This window comes from Urocitellus parryii, chromosome X, assembly GCF_045843805.1.
Source record: "Urocitellus parryii isolate mUroPar1 chromosome X, mUroPar1.hap1, whole genome shotgun sequence".
Taxonomy (NCBI): Eukaryota; Metazoa; Chordata; class Mammalia; order Rodentia; family Sciuridae; genus Urocitellus; species Urocitellus parryii.
In genome coordinates, this window is record NC_135547.1 from 41,815,317 (window position 1) to 41,837,220 (window position 21,904).

At 36.0% G+C, this 21,904-nt stretch overlaps 1 protein-coding gene across 2 annotated transcripts in view; it reads left to right on the top strand.

Annotated features, from left to right (window-relative positions):
* The window catches only part of Rbm41 (RNA binding motif protein 41), a 76,509-nt gene extending 54,808 nt beyond the window's left edge, over positions 1 to 21,701 (top strand). For both annotated transcript variants that reach the window (XM_026402662.2, XM_077793850.1), the window contains 2 exons: positions 14,483 to 14,630; positions 16,480 to 21,701. In XM_026402662.2, coding sequence (XP_026258447.1) covers positions 14,483 to 14,630; positions 16,480 to 16,646 — 315 coding nt within the window. In that variant the 3' untranslated portion in view covers positions 16,647 to 21,701. The remainder of the gene's footprint in view (positions 1 to 14,482; positions 14,631 to 16,479) is intronic.
* The last annotated feature ends 203 nt before the right edge of the window (positions 21,702 to 21,904 follow it).

Here is a 21,904-nt window from a genome sequence, read left to right on the forward strand (position 1 = left end):
GAGGAATTTGGAGCCCGATCCCACAGTATGTAGATCATAACCAACTTTTTCTTCTATCAGATGCCGAGTCTCTGATTTAATATCAAGCTCCTTAATCCATTTTGAGTTAACTTTTGTGCATGGCGAGAGATAGGGATTCAGATTCATTTTGATGCAAATGGATTTCCAGTTTTCCCAGCACCATTTGTTGAAGATGCTATCCTTCCTCCATTGCATGCTTTTAGCCCCTGTATCAAATATAAGATAGTTGTAGTTTTGTGGATTGGTTACTGTGTCCTCTATTCTGTACCATTGGTCCACCCGCCTGTTTTGGTACCAGTACCATGCTGTTTTTGTTACTATTGCTCTGTAGTATAGTTTGAAGTCTGGTATCGCTATACTGCCTGATTTACACTTCCTGCCTAGCATTGTTTTTGCTATTCTGGGTCTTTTATTATTCCATATGAATTTCATGATTCTTTTATCTATTTCTACAAGAAATGCTGTTGGGATTTTGATTGGCATTGCATTGCACTTCAGATAGAGCCCTAATAACCAGAATATACAAAGAACTCAAAAAAATAGACAATAAGATAACAAATAACCCAATCAATAAATGGGCCAAGGACCTGAACAGACACTTCTCAGAGGAGGACATACAATCAATCAATAAGTACATGAAAAAATGCTCACCATCTCTAGCAGTCAGAGAAATGCAAATCAAAACTACCCTAAGATACCATCTCACTCCAGTAAGATTGGCAGCAATTAGGAAGTCAAACAACAATAAGTGCTGGCGAGGATGTGGGGAAAAGGGTACACTTGTTCATTGCTGGTGGGACTGCAAATTGGTGCAGCCAATTTGGAAAGCAGTATGGAGATTTCTTGGAAAGCTGGGAATGGAACCACCATTTGACCCAGCTATTCCCCTTCTCGGTCTATTCCCTAAAGACCTAATAAGAGCATGCTACAGGGACACTGCTACATCGATGTTCATAGCAGCACAATTCACGATAGCAAGATTGTGGAATCAGCCTAGATGCCCTTCAATAGATGAATGGATAAAAAAAATGTGGCATTTATACACAATGGAGTATTACTCTGCATTAAAAAATGACAAAATCATAGAATTTGGAGGGAAATGGATGGCATTAGAGCAGATTATGCTAAGTGAAGCTAGTCAATCTTTAAAAAACAAATACCAAATGACTCCTTTGATATAAGGGGAGTAAACAAGGACAGGGTAGGGACGAAGAGCTTGAGAAGAAGATTTACATTAAACAGGGATGAGAGGTGGGAGGGAAAGGGAATGAGAAGGGAAATCGCATGGAAATGGAAGGCGATCCTCAGGGTTATACAAAATGACATATAAGAGGAAAGGAGGGGCAAGACAAGAGAATACAAATGGAAGAAATGATTTACAGTAGAAGGGGTAGAGAGAGAAAAGGGGAGGGGAGGGGAGGGGAGGGGAGGGGGGGATAGTAGAGAATAGGACAGACAGCAGAATACATCAGACACTAGAAAGGCATTATGTCAATCAATGGAAGGGTAACTGATGTGATACAGCAATCTGTATACGGGGTAATATTGGGAGTTCATAACCCACTTGAATCAAACTGTGAAATATGATGTATTAAGAACTATGTAATGTTTTGAACGACCAACAATAAAAAAAAAGAAGCATAACTGATTTTCTACATTAATTTTGTGTCCTGTTACTTTACTGAAATTATTTATTCTAATTTTTTTGTTGAGTCTTTGGTATTTTTTGTGTATGATCACTTCATCTGTGAACAGATATAATTTTCTTTCTTTCTGATTTGGATACATTTATTTTATTCATCTCGATTAATTGACTCTGGATAGAACTTCCAGTGCTATTTTGGATAAAAGTAGGAAGAGTAGGGATCCTTATCTTGTTTGTTTGTTTTTAACAAATGATTTCTTAAATACCTTTATTTATTTTTATATGGTACTGAGGATTGAACCCAGTGCCTCACATGTGCTAGGCAAGCGCTCTACCACTGAGTTACAACACTAACCTCTTATCTTGTTCTTGATCTTAGAGGAAAACCCCTCTGTTTCATTATTGAATATGATGTTTGTTATGGGCTTTGCATATATTGCTTTCATTTTGTTGAGGTAATTTCCTTCTATTACTAGTTTGTTGAAAGTGTATCATGAAACAGTTTGTTGAATTTTGACATGATTATCTCAAGATAATCCTTGCAACCCAAGAATATATACCACATGGTCATGGTGTATGGTCCTTTCAATGTGCTATTGAATTCGGTTTAGTTGTAATTTGTAGAGGATTTTTGCACCTATGTTCATTGGCCTGGGCTTTTCTTTTCTTTTTACATCATTGATTTGTGTACTTTATTTTGTTTTTATTTTGTGGTGCTGGGAATTGAACCCAGGGCCTTGTGTGTGCTAGGCAAGCACTCTACCAATTGAGCTATAAATCCCCAGCCCTGGCCTGTGCTTTTTTCACACTGTTGTTTTCTCTGTTGGTATCAGCGTGATTCTGATCTCATAGAGTGAGTTTGGAAGTATTCCCTCTGCTTTATTTTTTTGTAAGCATTCAGAAAGAATTCACATTATTTCTTCTTCAAATATTTGATAAAACTCACCAGTGAAACCATCTGGTCATGGGCTTTTCTTTGTTGGGATTTTTTTTATTATTGAGCTAATCTAACTTATTACAGATCTAATCCACTTTCAATTTGTTTATGATCCACTCTTGATAGGTTTTTTTCTTAGGAATATATCCTTCTGTTATCTAGTTTGTTGATGTGCAGTTGTTCATAGTAGTTTCTTATAAACCCCTTGATTTCTGTGATATTAGTTGTAATGTGTTCCCTTTAATTTCTTATTTTATTTGAATTCTTTCTTAGTCTAGTTAAATGATGGTCAGCTTTGTCAGTTCGTTCAAAATGAGTTTTAGCTTATTGATTTTTTCTCCATTTCATTTACTTCTGCTCTAAACTATATTATTTCTGTTATTCTGCTTTGTTTAATCTTGAGTGGTTCTTCCTTTTCTACTTCCTGAAGGTGTAGAGTTAGGTTGTTTCTTTGAGATCTTTCTTTAATATAGGTATTTATTGCTATAAAGTTCCAGCTTGTTGATGCTCTTGCTGCATCCTATAAGTTTTGATATATTGTGTTTTCATTTTAATTTATTTCAAGATACTTCCTAATATATCTTTTGATTTCTTGTTGGTTGTTTTAAAATGTGTTTCTTTTCCACATATTTGTAATTTTCCAATTTTCCTCTGCTATTGATTTATAGTTGCATTCCATTGTGATCCAAAAAGATACTTAGTTTCATTTTCAGTCTTCTGAAATTAGTTAAGACTTGTCTTGTGACCTTACATGTGACCTGTCCTGGTAAATATTTCATGTGCATTTAAGAAGAATATATTCTATTGCAGGTATGTGGAATATTCTGTGTATATCTGTTAGAATCATTTGACCTGTATTGTTGTTCAAATCCTCTGTTTCTTTATTAGTTTTTATGTGTATTTCTGGTGCTGGGGATGGAACCTAATGCCTCATGAAGCCAGGCAACAATTCAACCACTGAGCTATACCCCAGCCCTCTGTTCTCTTTATTGATCTTATGTCTGGGTATTCTATCCCATTATTGAAAGTGGGATATTGAAATCTCCTACTGTTACTGTGATACTGATTTTTCCCCTATAGTTCAGTCATTGCTTCATTTATTTTGGTGCTCTGATTTGGGGTATCTATACATACATACACATATATTTGTATTTGTAATTTTTATATCTTCCTGGCGAATTGACACTTATCATTATATGATACCCTTCATTGTCTTAGTGACAGTTTTTGATTTAGTCTATTTTGTCATATAAATATGCCCACCACTATTCTCTTTTTGTCACTATTGCATAGAATTTTTGTTTACATTTTTTCATTTTGAACCTATGTGTGTTCTTATATCTAAAATGAGTCTCTTAGCCAGCATAAAGTTGGGTCATGTCAATTTAACCCATTTAGGCACTCTGTCTTTTGGTAACTTTAATCAATTTATACTTAATTATCGATATAGAAAGGCTTGCTGTAGCCAGTTGTTCATTGTTTTCTTCATGTCTTTTAGCTCTTTCGTTTCTCTTTTGTGGTTCTTTTTTTTTTCTTTTTTTTTTTTTTTTTTTTTTTGGTACCAGGGTTTGAACTCAGGGGTACTTGACTACTGAGCCACATCCGCAGCCCAGTTTTGTTATTTATTTAGAGACAGAGTCTCACAAGTTGCTTAGTGCCTTGCTTTTGCTGAGACTGGCTTTGAACTTGCCATCCTTCTGCCTCAGCCTCCCAAGCTGCTGGGATTATAGGGATGCGCCACCACGCCAGCTGTGGTTCATTTTTGTTTAGTTTGCTTTGCTTTGGTTTTGTAAACATGATTTGATTCCTTTCTCATTTTCTTCTGTGTATCTTGTATAGGCATTTTCTTGGTGTTTACTATAGACATAACAACCTGCTGCCCCATCCAGCATGGGCATCTGAACCAAAGTCACTTGTGTGAATTTGGGGTAACACAAAATACCATGCAAACATGGAATACCTTTATATAAGCTTCAGAACGGCTTCCCAGGCTCCCAGCCTCAGGCTCCCACAAGGGGGGCAAGAGAAAGTCATGAGAGGCTGGAGAGAGAGAGCGCGCGTGCACGTTCTGGAGTTGGCTTTTATTGGGGGATACTGTTTCTTAGAACATTCTATCTGAAAAAAGGGCATTGGGTAGGATTGCAAAGCAACAGGTGAGTATAACTCAACACCACTGGGAAACGCCTACTCCTGGAACCATGCCTCAGTATCCGAGCGGAGGTAAAGCCCAAGTTATTGCAGGGCACAATAATTGTTCAGTATCTCTTGCTCAGGACTTACAGGCGTGTATTTTCAGAGTGGATCCCGACATATTCCCCTTTCTTTCTTTGAAAAAGTAGGTGATGAGTCACTCTGGTTCCTGAATTCTTGTTCTGAAGGCAGGACATTCTATGATTACAAGAAAGAATTAATAGCAAAGAGAACAGTCCAATAATATACCATGTACAATGTTTTAGTATGTTTCCAGGGTTAAAGCCATGAAACGCTCGAAGTATTTGATCAGCTAAAGAGGTAGGATCCGAAAAATCAATCTTACTTTTTTGTATATTTTGAATATGATGATGTAACTCCAGAAGATCCAAGCTGTTATTATTTTTTTGCCAAATACCTAATAAATGGTTTTTAACCTTCTCCCAATCCCATTGGGAAGCATTGTAATTGGAAGCAGTAATACACATATATTTATAATCAGCATGACATTTGAGTCTTTCCTTGAACTTTAAAGCTGAAAGCTCATTACCAATATTTATGACAGTAGCTTCTAAGGCATTTAGCTTAGTTTCAATCCTTTCATCAATATTTATCTGATTATGAAGAACTTTGGAAGTGATCTGAGCCAAATTATTAAGAAAATCTACATGCTGAAAATATTGAGATATAGCCACTGAAGCTGTGACCGTGGAAGCAATAAATGAAACTAAGGCAGCCACGCCAAGTATTATGAGTCCAAGAGCTCACTTAGGTCTAGTCAGCTGGGAATGTATTTGTTGTAAGACTTGAAAACCAGCATCAGCATACCATGGCTCTGAGATATTAGCTGGCAGTAAGACAAAAGAGGGCTGGTGAAGTATCAGTGTTCCCTTCCTTCTATTGTATCTGGTGATACAATTAGTTAAATTGCATTTATTACAGGCTACAAGATATTTATTATCTTTTCTTTTGACTTTCACATCTCCAGTAATTAAAACGTAAGGAGATTGAATACAGGTTGCAGGCCATAACAAGAACAACTTCTGCCTACAAATTCAGGTAAAGACTTGTCAGTAAAATATAAAAATTCTGAGGCCTTAATCAAATGCCAAACATCTTTCTGAATGCCACATTCGCTGAAGGTCAAGATGTTACTAACAAATCCTCCAGAGGTCATGGCAGCACCCTTGCCTAATTGTGTTTTGTCAATCCTAGGATACCAGTCTAAAATATACCCACTATTTCTCGACATCTATGTTGTATTGGCAAGGTATTTATACAATCCATCCACTTAGGTAATGTGCCAATTTCTATTGCAGAATGGTTAGGACAGTGAGGAATTAGTGGACATTCTGCTAAAATGACTGGCTTGTTATGAGAGAGTCCCATTTTAATAACTATTCTAATATATGGCTTTGATTCCCTGAGGCCAGTACAATTAGCTGGTCTAGGTCCCCCAACTGCTGTCTTTTCCTCAAAGGACATTTTTAGACAGCTAGCATGTTTACTTTGGGACCAACACATAGGTAACTGACCACTATAGCCAGAATAATTAAATCCAGTCACATAGATGGGAGTAATATGGGTATCTATATTCTCCAGTCCACACTGCTGGGTGTACTAAAGGTGGATCTGGAAAATATGTCCAATATGTTTCTTTCTGTGTCCTAGTTACCTGGCAGCTCAACAGAGCTAGCACTGCTATAAACATCATAACTGGACACTTAGTTATTCCTTGCTTCTGGATCATCTGCTCAGCCTGCAGCGTCAGATTCTTCAACAGCTTCTATGAGGGTAGCTTCACTGTTGGGTCTCTCTGGGCCATCTTCTTTCCCCTCATCCTTCAAAGCTTCCTATTCTTGCTGGGAGTCAGGGCTGACATCTCTGGATCGATCCTCAGTCATTTGAACCTTGGCTCTTGGTCCTCCATTTCTGATGGCATGTTTAGGTACCCAAGTAGGATGAAATGCACCTTCTGGGAAAATACAAGCGTGATCTCTATCCCACATTATCACTGGATCTGGTCCTTTCCATTGACCTGCTTGTAAATCTTTCCACCAAACTTGGCCTAAAGGACCTGTTGCTTTGGAAGACGTGTATCGCTCAGCTGCAGTGTGACCTTCTGAGTCAGAGTTTAGAAAATTTAAAACAAAGCATGATCAAGGTTATTTTGGGGGGTCTTATTTCTTCCTTTCTGTTTTTGTAATTGCTGCTTAATGGATAAATGAGTTTGTTCTACAATGGCTTGACCCTGAGGGTTGTAAGGAATACCTGTTTTATGGTCAATATGAAACTGTTGGCAGAACTGCTAAAAAGAAGAGCTAGTATAAGCTGGTGCGTTATGTTTTAATCTGCAAAGGACATCCTAATACTGCAAAGGCAGCTAGGCAATGAGAAATAACATGTTATGTTTTTTTTCTTTTGCATGGGCTGTGGCAAAGATAAATCTGGAATAAGTATCTACAATTACATGAACATAACATTGTTTGCCAAATTGAGGAATGTGAGTTACATCCATTTGCCATTTGACAAGCTTGCTCTCTAGTAATATTATTTTTTTATGTAAACTAGAAGCATTTGATGATATAAAGAACGGGAAGCTTGTACACAGTCATATAAAGACAGTTGCTGACAAACAGCAACCAATTTATCAATTTTATCATTACCTGATGTTAAAGGCCCTGGGGGATTAATATGGGCCTGAATATGGCCTATAAAACATGGATGTTGACACATTTGAACTGTCTTCTGTAAGGTATGAAACAAATTGAATAACTGTTGTGATGGTGTGTACCCAATAGGTGAAGTTTCAATATTTTTTGTAACTCCAACTGCATATAAACTATCAGAATAAATATTAATTGGCTCATTTGCAAAATGACTTAAAGCACAAATGAGAGCCTGCAGTTCTGCTCATTGTGCAAGAGTATATGGTGTATTACCTCTGTATGAGCATGGCTATAAAAACCTGCTTTACCTGAACTTGACCTATCAATGAACACTGATAGTGCCCCAACTGTTGGTTGAGTATGCGCAATTTTTGGAAAAATGAATGTAGTTACTAAGGCAAATTGAATAATTTTATCACAAGGATAATGACTTTCTATCTGACCAGGAAAATTAGCAAAAGCTACTTGCCAGGTATTAGAAGTTTGGAAAAGCCAATCATTCTGTTGAGTAGAATAAGGGATAATAACAACATTAGGTTATGATCCAACTAGCTATAAAACTTGTATTCTGCCTTTAATAACCAACTGAGCAACAAAATCATGAAAAGGAGTCAATGACTTTTGAGGAGAATGAGCTAAGTGGAGTCATTCAATAATTCCCAATGATTGCCATATCATTCCTGTAGGAGCATAAGCAGTGGGAAATATTAATAAATATTAATTATTTATTAATATTTTAATTCTGTGGGTTAATTCTGATAAGCTGAGCACTTCTAATAGCAAATTCAACCTTCTTTAAGCCGTTCTTGCTTCTATTGCGAGCTGACGGGAAGTCGGAGAACAGTCCTCTAAAATCTGAAACAAAAGACTCAAATCTGTGGTAGTTAAAGATGATCTCATCCAATTAGTGTCATCTAATAATTTTTGAAAATCATTAAGAGTGTGTAATCCTTTTACTCTTATTTGTAAGTGTTGAGGACAAATTGTGTGTCCTTCTATTATATTACCTAGATACTGAAAAGGAGATGTCTTTTGCACCTTTTCAGGTGCTATGCACAAAGCCATTGCAGCAAGTGAATTTTCTAATTAAGCAAAAACTTTTAAAAATACATCTGGACTGGCATGAGCTACAAGTATATCATCCATAAAATGAATACTATATGCATCAGGGAATTTTTGCTTTACAGAGGTGATATCCTGTGCCACAAAATCTGACAAAGAGTTGGACTATTACACATACCCTGAGGTAACACCTTCCAGCAATATCTCTTAACTGATTCTTTAAAATTTATTGCTGGAACACTAAAAGAAAATCTTTTTATAGTCATCTGGATATAAAGGTATAGTGAAAAAGCAGTCTTTTAGATCTATCACCATTAGATGATAATCTAAAGGAATGGCTGTAAGAGAAGGAAGCCCTGGTTGTAAAGCTCCCTGGGCTCAGTAACATGATTAATTGTTCTGAGATCTTGCAACAACCTCCATTTACCAGACTTTTTCTTAATTACAAAAATTGATGTATTCCATGGACTAAAAGTAGGTTCTATATGGTCAGCCTAAAGTTGTTCCAGGACCAACATATTGGCTTTTTAAAGTTTCCCCCCTGTTAAGGGATACTGACAAACCCAATTTGGCTCTTCTGTAATCCATTTAATCTTTTTTGATGTTTTTTGGGCCAGGAAGAAATTCAGTGCCCTTGCCAAAAATTTTGGGTGAATTAACTAGTCTTTGCTGGAGAGACTGGGTTATAGGTGAATATCCTTCATGTGAATTTCCTTCAAATTTCCTAGGAGAAATAAATTTTTGATTAAGTCCCTGAGATGACACAATGGAGTATGGAGTTATCAATAACAAACCCAGACTGCTTAGAATATCTCGACCCCATAAATTTACTGGCAAATTGTCTAGGACATAGGGTTTAAAGACTCCAGAATTACCATCTTTATCCTCCCACCAAAGATATTGAGCACTCTGTGCAGTTTGAGAAATTGGACCAATCCCTTCTAAGCTGGTAGGTGCAATGTGTAAAGGCCACTTCTTTGGCTAGTACCTGCTAGAAATAACTGACTTGTCTGCTCCTGCAAAGCACACCTCTGAAATTTTTATAGTTGATTTTAAGATCCAACAGAGGGCGCTCCTGTCTAACCAATTGAGCCAAATAGGCTCGGCCCCGGGACCCAGAACTCGGGTTTTCACCCAGGCTGTTTGTGGAGCAACAAGACAAGAATATTAATTGTGCTACAACATCCCTGGGAGAAAGCTGGATAACGCAAATCTTTTGAACTGTAACCCTGATTTCTCCTTCAAAATTTGGATCAATAACACTTGGCAATATTTGAATTCCTCTTTGACTTAAATTGCTTCATCCCAACACTAGGCCTATGGTATTTTGCAACAGCAGCCTGTGAATCCCTGTAGGGATTTGTTGTCTGCCCAATTCAGGAGTTAAAATGAGTCCCATGGCTGGTCAGAGTCCCAAGCTCTCGGCCTCTGGGACGGAAACATCCCAGAAGGATAGTAATACTGGGCGGCTGGGCTAGGCTTGATGACGTCTAACTGTGAGCCTTTGGCTCCTCTTCCAGTGTAAATTGAAACACCCCTACTGTTTGGCGGGGCTGGGGCAAGTCCTGCCTCCAGTTTCCCAGTGGTGGTGAAGATGGAAGTGTAGCCACAAATGGCAGCTGGCCACCTCTGCCATGCCTGCTGGAGCCTCCCATGCCACCTCTCCAATGGCACCAGCATTAACCAGGTGGATCTCCCCAGATGCATGGCGACCCACAGTCCCTTGCCATGTGCCCAGTCTTACCACAGTTAAAACATTGCCCCTGAGAGTGTCTTCTTCTAGACTGAGGATGTAAAACTTGCTTTAAAGCCACAGTGATAGTCATACTTTGCAATTGCACTGGACCCACGTCAGAGAAAAGGCGAAAAAGTTCAGAAACAGTTCCTTTTTTCTGATGGGGTCGGATAATTTCCTGGCAGACTTTATTGGCATTTTCAAAAGCTAATTGTTTGACCAAAACCTCAGATGCATTGGAATCACCAATGGTCCTATTTGCCGCCTGGTAAAGGCATGCTACAAAATCCGAGAATTTCTCCTCTGGTCCCTGCCAGATCTGACTGAAATCCAAAATGTTTTCACCTTTATTTAGTAGTTCTCTCTGGACTCTCTAGCACACATACTAATCTGATCATAAATTGGTAAATCATAATTTAACTATTGTTCTAAATCTGCAAATGGTCCTGTTCCAGTTTACATCTGTACGGGACTATCAATACCATGTCTGCTATTCCTTTTGGCTTGTTCAGTGCAAAAAATCCATCCAGTTTGATCTCCATAATAAAAGTTCACCTCCGGACAGACACACTTTGTCTAGTGTAATCCATCATGAGGTGGTAATGGCTCACTACAGATTGATTCAATAAAGCTCTGAACAAAAGGCAAACTGGACCATAAGTGCAACAAGCATTTTTCAGTTCCTTCCTAGTTTTAAAAGGAACCACAGGATGAATTTGAACACACTGATTTTGCTTGTCTACCTCAAAAACTGGAAAAAGCTGGAAACCTGTAATGTCTTCTCTCTCCCGAAGGCCACGTTGGAATGGCTGAATCTCATTCTCTGGGAGGGGAGTGGCCATATCCGAATGGCAGAAGCAGGACCACCCAACCGCAGATTACTTAAACCCATTCCCAGCTCACTTTCTCCATTGGACTTGGGATCCTCCTCTGAACCCACAGCTCGGCCTCTCTGGAATTTCCCTGTGCGGTTTCCTCCCTTCCATCTTGGATTTTCCCTTCCTGAAATTCGACTTGGACTGGTTTACTCTCTAGCACAGGCCCCTACCAACAAGTTTTGCTGATATGCTTGTGAATCACTCTCTGCCTTAATCTGCTGTAATTTGAATAATCTTAGGTCTCGCCCCCAAGCCTTTCTGTCTGAGGTTTACAAGCTACAGACTGGGCGTGACTTAACTCTGCCCTTAGTCCTGGCAAAGACAGAGAAATTCATCTTGGAATGGCACAAGGCTGTCATGTTCAAAGGTCCTAATTGCATCCTGCAGCCCTTCCAACAATTCCTCGGAGGACCAGTGGTCCTCTTCTCGGTTGGCAAAAAGACACATTTTTAAGGCAGTCCAGACTTTCTGAATATTCTCTATTGTACCTCTAGGTAGTTTAGCAGAGAGGCAACCTTTAAACAGCTTTCTACCTACCCTCTCTCAAGTAGGCAAATTAGGCAATTCTTCCTCACAAAACCATGGACAGACATCATTGGCTATTTTTAGGAATGTAGTGAGCTGGGTTCTCTTGATTTGTTTTCCCCTATGATTGATTAATGTCTCCAGGATCATGAAGTAGATTTCTCTCTTTGAAGATGATGAATTCCCCATATTATGATTAGCGTCCCTTACTTTCCATCTGCAACCTGTTTTCTCTCACAACCCAATCCACGTTACTCCGAATTTTCTAAGCTGCTTAACCAAAGTCAATCCACCAAATTCACAATGAGTGCCCCTCATTCAGGTGCCAATCTACTGCCCCTATTTAGCACAGGCAACTGAACCAAAGTCACTCATGTGAATTTGGGGTGACACAAAATACCATGCAGACACAGAATACATTTTTATAAGCTTCAGGATGGCTTCCCCAGCTCCTGGCCTCAGGTTCCCTCAGGGGGGCAAGAGAAAGTCACAAGAGGCTTGAGAGAGAGGTGGAAGGGAGCACACATTTTGGAGTTGGCCTTTATTGGGAGACAATGTTTCTTAGAACATTCTATCCAAAAAAGGGGCAATGGGTAGGATTACAAAGGAACAGGTGAGTGTAACTCAACCCCACCGGGTAACACCTACTCCTGGAGCCACACCTCATTACCTGAGGGGAGGTAAAGCCCACGTTATTGCCGTGCACAATAATTGTTCAGTATTTCTTGCTCAGGTCTTAAGGGCATGTATTTCCAGAGTGGCTCCTGACAACAACCTATTTTAAGCAACTTAAATTCAATCACATAATATAGCTCTTTTATTTGCTTTGATTTTTAAAATAGTATCCCATTCCTAATTGATAGAATATTTTGTATTATTTCTCTGAGGGTATTAGTTATAATTTTTGAAGGTTTTTTCCCCCTCCATGGTGCCTCTTTTCCCCCATTTTCTTCTTTTCATTTTGTTCTGTTATCTTTCCTTCACATTAGAGGATTTCCCTCAGATGCCTGATAATCCATGGTTATATCTATAAGTAAGGACTAAAAAGCTGTTTGGAAGATCTGAGAACATGAATGGCCCATGTGGACTTTGAATTTCATTTTAAGATGTTCTGAGAGACTGGGGACGTAGTTCAGTCATAGAGTGTTTGGATAGCATTTGCCAAATCCTGGGTTTGGTCCCCAGCTCTGAGAAAAACAATTATCCTGGCTGGTCATTTCTTAAAGAAATTTCCCATCCAAAGTCAACATTTAAAAATCTTTCCTCTTCAAACTTATCAGTTTCCCCAAAGGAATGCTTTCTTTCTTTTTTTTTTTTTTCTAATTTGTTCTTTTTAATACTATTTGACATTAGACTCAATTTTAACATACTTATACAGACATGGAGAATATCTTATTTTAAATAGGATCCCAGTCATGTAGATGTACATGATGTGGAAATTAACTGGTGTATTCATATATGTACATAGGAAAGTTATGTCAGATTTATTCCATTGTCTTTCCTATTCTGTTGTCCCTCCCTTCTCTTTATTCCCTTGTCTAATCCACTGAACATCTATTCTCTCCCTACCTCCCTTTGTTGTATGTTAGCATCTACATATTAGAGAGAACATTCAACCTTTGTTTTTGTAGATTGGCTTATTTCACTTAGTGTTAGTCTCCAGATCTATCCATTTACTGGCAAATGCATAAAGTCATTCTTCTTTAAGGCTGAGTAATATTCCATTGTGTAGATATACCACATTTTCTTTATTCATTCATCTGTTAAAGGGCACCTAGGTTGGTTTCATAGCTTAGCTATTGTATATTGAGCTGCTAAAAACATTGATATGGCTGCATCACTGAAGCATGCCAATTTTAAGTCCTTTGGGTATATGCTGAAGAGTGTGATAACTGGGTGAAATGGTGGTTTCATTCCTAGTTTTTTGAGAGTGTGATAACTTTTTTGAGAGTGTGATAACTGGGTGAAATGGTGGTTTAATTCCTAGTTTTTTGCTTTCCATAATAGTTGCACCAATTTGCCGTCCCACCAGCAATATATGAGTGTACCTTTTCCCCTACATCCTCACCAACATTTATTGTTACTTGAATTCTTGGTAATTGCCATTCTGACGGGAGTGAGATGAGATCTCAGTGTAGTTTTAATTTGAGTTTCTCTAATCAAATATTTTTTGTGTGGTACTTCAAGCATTCTAGGAGCCAAGTGGTGGGCAAAGACCAGGGAGAAACCAGCATTTAGTATGCATTCTTTCTCTTAGTCTCCTTGCTTTCAGAAATAGTATTCATATTCTCAGCTATGTTATGGCATTATCCGTATTCGAACAATGAAACTCCAGTATTCTGCCAGGATCAGCAAATTGCCATTACCCAGTAGCATATTGTAAAGGAGGTATTTAAAGATCTCATTAGTTTTTAAATAGGTTTCAGTGCACCAACTTTATTTTAACCCCATCTCTTAATATCCATTTCCAGAGATAGCAGAAATTATCAATTTCTGAACTGTTTGAGAATTCTTAAGTAGAGATGTGGGTGCTGATTTAATATTCAGATTTATGGAGTGTACTGAGTTGTTTCCTAATCATCCAGTTTTTTCCAGTTTCTAGGATATTGTTGCCATTGTCTTCTTTCCTTATTCTTTCTGACCTTCTTAGTTTGTGTTTGCTTTTTTAAGTGCCTATAATTTTAGAAAGTTTTCTGGAGAGAATAAAATTAGATGAATGTGTTAAATCCATAATATTGATATGAAACTATTTCTAACCATAATGAAGAATTGTCTTACCTACCTCATGTGATATTTCTGTTGATCCTCAATTTACATTAGGTGTTATACCTGAAGAATCTTAGCCCCCGAGTGAGTGAAAGAGATCTTGTGTCATTATTTGCTCGGTTCCAAGAGAAAAAGGGACCTCCGATTCAATTCCAAATGATGACTGGACGAATGAGGGGACAGGCTTTCATCACATTTCCCAGTAAGTAACTTCATCTAGATAATTACTGTTGTAGTGTCAGTTCACTAGAGATATACAACCTCTCTAGATATAGTCCTTTTATTTCTTTGGATATAGCCCTTTGATTTCTCAACTGCACATGAGAATTAAGGAAAATGTTTTTAGTGCTCCTCTGTCCCCCTTTCTGTTCTTCCTCTCCTCTTTTGGCAGTGTGTAACCACCATATGTATGTCTCAATTTTCGCAATGTTGGCATTTCATTCTTACTCTACCAAAATTTATTTCCTTTTGCTAACAATGATATTTCTAGTCTGTTATAATTATTCACTGAATAATATATTGATATTCTGATCAGAACATATGTATTTGCCTTATTCCCTATTCCTTTAGGACTAAGTGACTGCAAAATAATATACTAATTTATTACTAAATTATAATTAGTACTGGAGGATGCATTCTTCTAAGTATTACTTGCATGTTAATACATGGTTTCAGTGTTCTAATCCAGATGCCGGAACAATATAGGAATTTCATGTCTTTTGGGGGAGATGCTAGGTAGAATGTGTACCTTTAATTATCACTGAACTGTCATCATTTATAAATAGTCTGCTATCCTTTTTATAAGCAAGTAGTTTTACACATGAAGACTGCCAACTCCTCTCCATTGTTTTCATGCAGTTTTTGTTTTTGCTTTTGGTACTGGGACACTTTACCACTGAGTTACATCCCCAACCCCATTTATTGATTGATTGATTGATTGATTGATTGATTGATTTGAGACAAGATCTCACTAAGTTGTTGAGGCTGGCCTTGAACCTGCAGTTCTCCCACTGCAGCCTTCCAAGTTGTTGGGATTATAAGCATGTTTCACCGTGCCCAGCTTCTTTTCACATAGTCCTATGTCATCTTTCCTATCTCACTGAAAGTTTATAGATCTTCTGTACCAGTGTTTTTCAGTCTTTTCAAATTAAAAAAAATATGACCCACTAATTAAGAAATATGTAATAAAAAGGGCTTACAAACTAAGTACTTTTAATGCATGGCTATTTTACTAATAATAGCAGCAGATATACTACACATTTGAAAATTTGTAGTACATATATCTGAGACAAAAATTGGTTCAGTCTAGTGGGCTGGGGTTGTGGCTCAGTGGTAGAGCACTTGCCCAGCATGTGTAAGGCACTGGGTTCGATCCTCAGCACCACATATAAATAAAATAAAGGTATTATGTTCATCTACAACTAATTTTTTTAATTGGTTCAGTCTAATAACATTGTCTACATATGGTTACACAACTCCTGGCCATAATCCATACCTCCTTATTTCTCACATCCAAGTCCCATTAATTGAATATTTGTACTGTACACTATATATTCTCTTACCTGAAGCTTCTATATGCCTACAAAAGTTCTTAAACTTATTTATCCCAATAATATTCCCATAACCACTCCCCCCACTGAAAGAAAAATATAGCAAAGCTTCCTTTTATTTGTGTTGCCACTTTGAAAAAGTTTTGGTTTTCATAATACCTATAATTTGTATCAAAGATAGAGGATAATGTGTAATTAGTATAGTCTACTACTTTAGCATACTGCTCGTATCCTTGTTTCTTTACCTATGCTTTTGAATTAGAATACACCCTCAAACATCTATTTGAAAAAAAAAATCTATTTGAGCTTTGTTGTCATTATTGTGAGATATTTAGTCTTCCTGGTTTATACAAATTTGAAATTATAGTAAAAATGATAAAATCAAATGATATGACCTTACAGCCAACAGTTAACATTGAAGAAAAGCAATGTAAACTAGACATGGAATAAAATTGAATTATTAAGTTCTATGTAAATTGATTTGTTTTCTTTTTCTTTTAGATGAGGAGATAGCACAGCAAGCATTGCATCTAGTAAATGGATATAAACTGCATGGGAAAATATTGGTGATAGAGTTTGGAAAGAATAAAAAACAACAGTCAGATCTCCAGGCTGCTTCTTCCATATCATCTACTACACATAGTAGTACAGAAATCAGTGGTAGCTAGGGGAATACATATATATAATATATACACACACACACACACACACACACACATCACATACATATACACATACACACACATACACATATACATACATATACATATACACACACACATACACATACATATACATTCACACACACACACACGGTGGGCCCTAGGTAATCTTTCTTACATTAGACTCTTGGAGTAAAGATTTGCATATACATAGAAATTTGTTTGGAGTTGAAGAGGATAAATTAACTGAGAGAGAAAAACATTAATTTGGACAATGCTTTTCAGCTTTCTGAGAGAATTAGTAGAAAACATTTTTTATAATCAAAGACTCTCTAGGACAGAAAATATCCTGAGTATTAAGGGTGATATACAAAGAGTATTATTTTTTAGGATAAATTACATAGAATTTTTCCTGAGGATTTTTATAAAACCTTTATCATTTTCTGGTGTTTTTAACATTTACCCCTAGAGATAACATTCTTTCCAGGACTGTCTCCTTTATACAAAACTTTAAAATGGATTAAACATTGAAATACTTATTTATTAGAGTCCATGTCTCAAACTTTTATCTACCTAGTAAGTAATAGAACAGGCCCTCAGGCCTAAGATCAACAAACACTGTAATGTCAGAATTGTCAGCAGTAATAGTAGGTAGTTTCATAAGTCAATTATCATATTTAATGAATTCTTCCTAAGTTCTTAGAGTCTTCCAAAAGCTATATATTTTTTCTAATGAAATCTTTTTAAACAGAAATATTGGTGTTCTCATGGCCATTTAAACTAGATACAGTTGAGCAATCTTTCACTTCATCACAATAAACACTGAGTGTCTAATATATGTTAAATATAAGGTATATGAATTTTACAAGAGGAACATACTAGCAAAGAATTCTAAAGGGATATGGAAAGAAAGAGTTCTCCAGAAGAGAAGTAACCTGTCTCAAATCCCCTAGTTGTTTGTCTATTGTTGCTGAATAATAGAAAGACAGTATGGCATTGAGGAAGTAGTACTAACTTAGGGATCAAACCTGTGCACCTCACAGCCACATTTACCACCCTGGACTTGACAAGTCACTTAATGAGCCTCAGTTTTCTCATCTATAAAGTGAGGATAATAGTACTACTTACCTCCTTTGGGTTGTGAGGATTAGGTGAGATAATTCTGTCTAGGGTGAAGAACAGAAATAAAAGAGAACTGATAAAATTGAAGAGTATAGAACTCAACACCATTAAGCACTCCAGTGTGGAAGTAATGGTAGTGCTAGAAGAAAAGAGAACTAAAGGGGGAGGAAAAAAGCATTCCAATAAATAATGTATGTAAGTGCTTCAAATTTGTTGAGAAACATTAATTTATGTATTGCAGAACCTCAGCAAACCCTAAATAGGACAAACAAAAGGAAAACTACAATCAAACACATCCTAATAAGTACTAAAATCCAGAGATATAAAATCTTGACAGTAGCACAAATAAAATGAACTATCACTTATTAGGGAACCCCAGTAAGATTAACAACTGACTTCTCAGCAGAAGCCATGCTGGTAGCAATTAGATGACATATTCAAAGTACGCAAAGGAAATTAACTCTTGACCAGAATCCTATATACAAAAAACCTATTTTTTCAAAAGTGGAAGTGAAATAAGACATTCGCATGTAACAACAACCAGAGAATTCGTTGCGAACAAACCTCATAGAAAATATTAAAGGAAGTTCTTCAGGTTGAAAGCAAGTATCCTTAGACTTTTATATGAATATACACACAAAAGTTCATCAACGAAGGTAAATATGTAATTATAGAAGGCAATCTGCATTCATTTTCCTTTATTAATTTTAAAAACAGTTGTATAAAGCAGTATGTGTATAGTTGCATTGTTTTGTCTTTAGCATAAAACGTTTGCCAATAATAGAACAAACAAGGCAGATGGAAATAACACTGTGTTATTAAAGAAAAGACTAGATCTCTAGATCATAGCTCAAATCCACAGGAACAAATTTTTAAAAATAGGAGAGAAAAGAAGGGTAATGTAAAAAAAAAAAGCTATAAATACAGACTTGCTTTTCTTCTCTCATCTTCATTAAAAAACATAGAATTATATTAAGTAATGATTATAATTATGTATTATCGGGTTTATAATGAGAAAACAATATGTATGACAGTCATACCACAAAATGGGGGAAAGAAATGGGTTTATATAGGACTAATATTCCTATATATCACTGACATTAACTTAATACATATCTTTAGCTGATCCAGTTTAGTTAAGGTATGTATGGTAAGCCCTGGAACAACCACTGAGAAAATAACTTTTAAAAAAATGAAATATTATTACATTTAAATGTCACATTAGAAAATAATACAAAAGGCAAAAAGAGGAAAGGAGAAACAAAAGATTGAGACAGATAGGAAAAAAAACAACCAGTAAAATGGATTTTGTAAATCCACCCACCAATAGTAATAATAAATGTGAATGGATTAAACAGTCTAATCAAGAAATGAAGATTGTCAGACTAGGGAAAAAACAAGATTCAAAACTTTGCTGTTTATTATAAGAGATACACTTTATAAAAGTTTGCACAGAAAATTGTGCAAGTCACAAATTTTTTTAAATGAAGGAGAAAATATAACTACTGAGCTTTTAGAAATAATCCATGTACCTAAAAACAGAACTTGAAATAAATGGGAGAAATAGACATTTATAAAAAAAGTTAGAATGTTTACTACCCCCATTTTCAATAATAGAAGAACTAGACAGATGATCAATAAGGAAATAGAAGACTTGAACAATATGATAAGCCAAATAGACCTAAAAGACATTTACAGAACATTCCACACAACAGCATCAGAATACATGGTCTTCTCAAGTGCATATGAAACATTTCCAGATAGATCATAAACAAAACCATAAAACAAGCCTTAATAAATATAAGTGGACTGAAATCATGTAAAGTATGTCTCTGACCACATGGAATAGAGTTAGAAACTAGTTACAGAAACTGCAATTTACAAATATGTGAAAATTAGGCACACTTTTAAGTGACCAATAGGTAAAAGAAGAAATCACAAGGGAAATTTTAGAAAATCCTTTAAGATAAATGGAAATGAAGACAACATACCAAAACTTATGGGATGCAGCTAAAGCAAAGCTTAGAGGGAAAAATATTAGATAAAAAGTAAACCACATGGAGGACAGAAAACTGTAGATAAAAATCAATGAAACCAAACCAAAAGTTAGTTCAATAAAAAAGATTAATAAAACAAACCTTTTGCTAGATGTATCAGGAAATAAAGGAGACTCAAATTACTAGAATCAAAATTGAAGGAAAAATATTACTACTGACTTTGTAGAAATAAAAAGAATTATGAAGAAATTCTATGAACAAATACATGTGAATAAGTTAGCCTGGATGAAATGAACAAATTTATAGAAAAACCCTAACTACCAAAAATAACTCAAAAAAGAAAATCTGAACTACCCTAATAAGAAGTAAATAGGTTAAATTGAGTAAGGAAAAAATACCCTCAATGAAAAGCCCAGACCCACGTGACTTTTTAGGTGAATGCTGCCAAGACTTTAAAGAAAAATTAATACAGTTTCCTCATTAAACTCATCCAAAAGGTAAAAGAGCAGGGAACACTTCTGACACATACTATTAACAAGCAAGAACCTGAGGATGTGCTCAGTAAAGGAAGCCAGTCAAAAATGACTACATATTATATGATTCCATTTATATGAAGTGTCCAGAATTGGCAAATATTTAGTAACAGAGGATTAATTGTGTTTTTGAGTCAAGGTGGGAGGGTAAGGAATGGAAAAGGCTAGGTTTAGAGCTGAAGTATATGAGGTTTCTTTAGAGGTTCATTAAAATGTTCCAAAATTGTGTCGATTATAGCACAACATTATGAATTATACTAAAAACTATGAACTATATAATTTGGGTTAATTATATTATGTATGAATTCTATATCAATACAACTGTCACAAAAATGCAAAGTCTGATATTACTCACATGTTCATCAGTAGGTAAATGTGTAAATAACATCTGGCACATCCACTTAATGGAATACTATGCAGCCATTTAAATATTGGACTATATCTATGAATATATTCTGACTCATATCCAGGGTTTTGTATTAAGTTAAAACATTATATGAAAAAATATGAATAGTGTTATTAAATTTTTAAGTAAAAGTGTTTATATATATGGTATATGTATATAGATATTTCAAAATTAATTTAGGAAAAGGCTGGGAAATATGTATACCAAATTATAAACCTTTTGAAGGTAGAATTGGACAGAGTGAAAGTAGGTTTCATTTTCCAAAATGTTTGAAATGATGTGATTTGGAGTGATTTTTACTTTTTTCAGTATTTTTTAAATTAAAAAAAATTAAATACTCTTGCATTTACTTGGCTTCCAGCATATTTGTCAGACCTATTCTAACGATATCATCTGACTATACTCAGGACAAACTTCTATTCCTCTGATAGACTGTTCACTTAGAATTAACTCTCCAATTTTAAATATAGTTTAAGGAATAGGTAATAAGTTATCCAGGTATAGCCTGTTACACATGTTACCCAGGAACATACTTCTCAGCTGAACTTTCCAAAAGGAACTGCTTCCTGTTGGGTGGAAAATCTCACCTCTGCTCATTACTAGACCTACAGTCCATTAACAATGGAGGAAAGTAAATATGGAGGATATATTTCAACTGGTGCATTGATACAGAAACTGATACATCCAGACTAAGAAATTCTATGTGGCAATAAAAACTAATGAACCATATATGCAACAACTTGAATGAATCTTCAATGCATTTTGCTAAGTAGAAGAATCCAAACTCAAAAGGCTACTACTGTTTGATTTCATTTGTAAATTTTATGGAAAAGGTAAAACAAATAGGGATAGTGGAAAAATAACAATGGATATCAGGGGACAAAGATAGTATTCCTTGACTACAAAGTGGTAACACAATAATGGAGATTTTTTTTTTCTATCTTGATAGTAGTTGAATGTGTGCATTTGTCAAAATTCAGAATTGTATGCCAAAAGAATGAGTTTTGCCATATGTAAATTTTTAAATAAATTTATTTATAATGAAGGAAAAACTTTGGAGAAACAGTCATTTCTATTAATTAGTATACCTATTTTGTGGTCTGTACTGTTGAAAAGCTAAAGCCACTTTGCTACTATTTCTTTTTTTTTCTGCCCACAGGTGAGCAGAAATCATTATGTAAAAACATCTGTATATACATGCATACA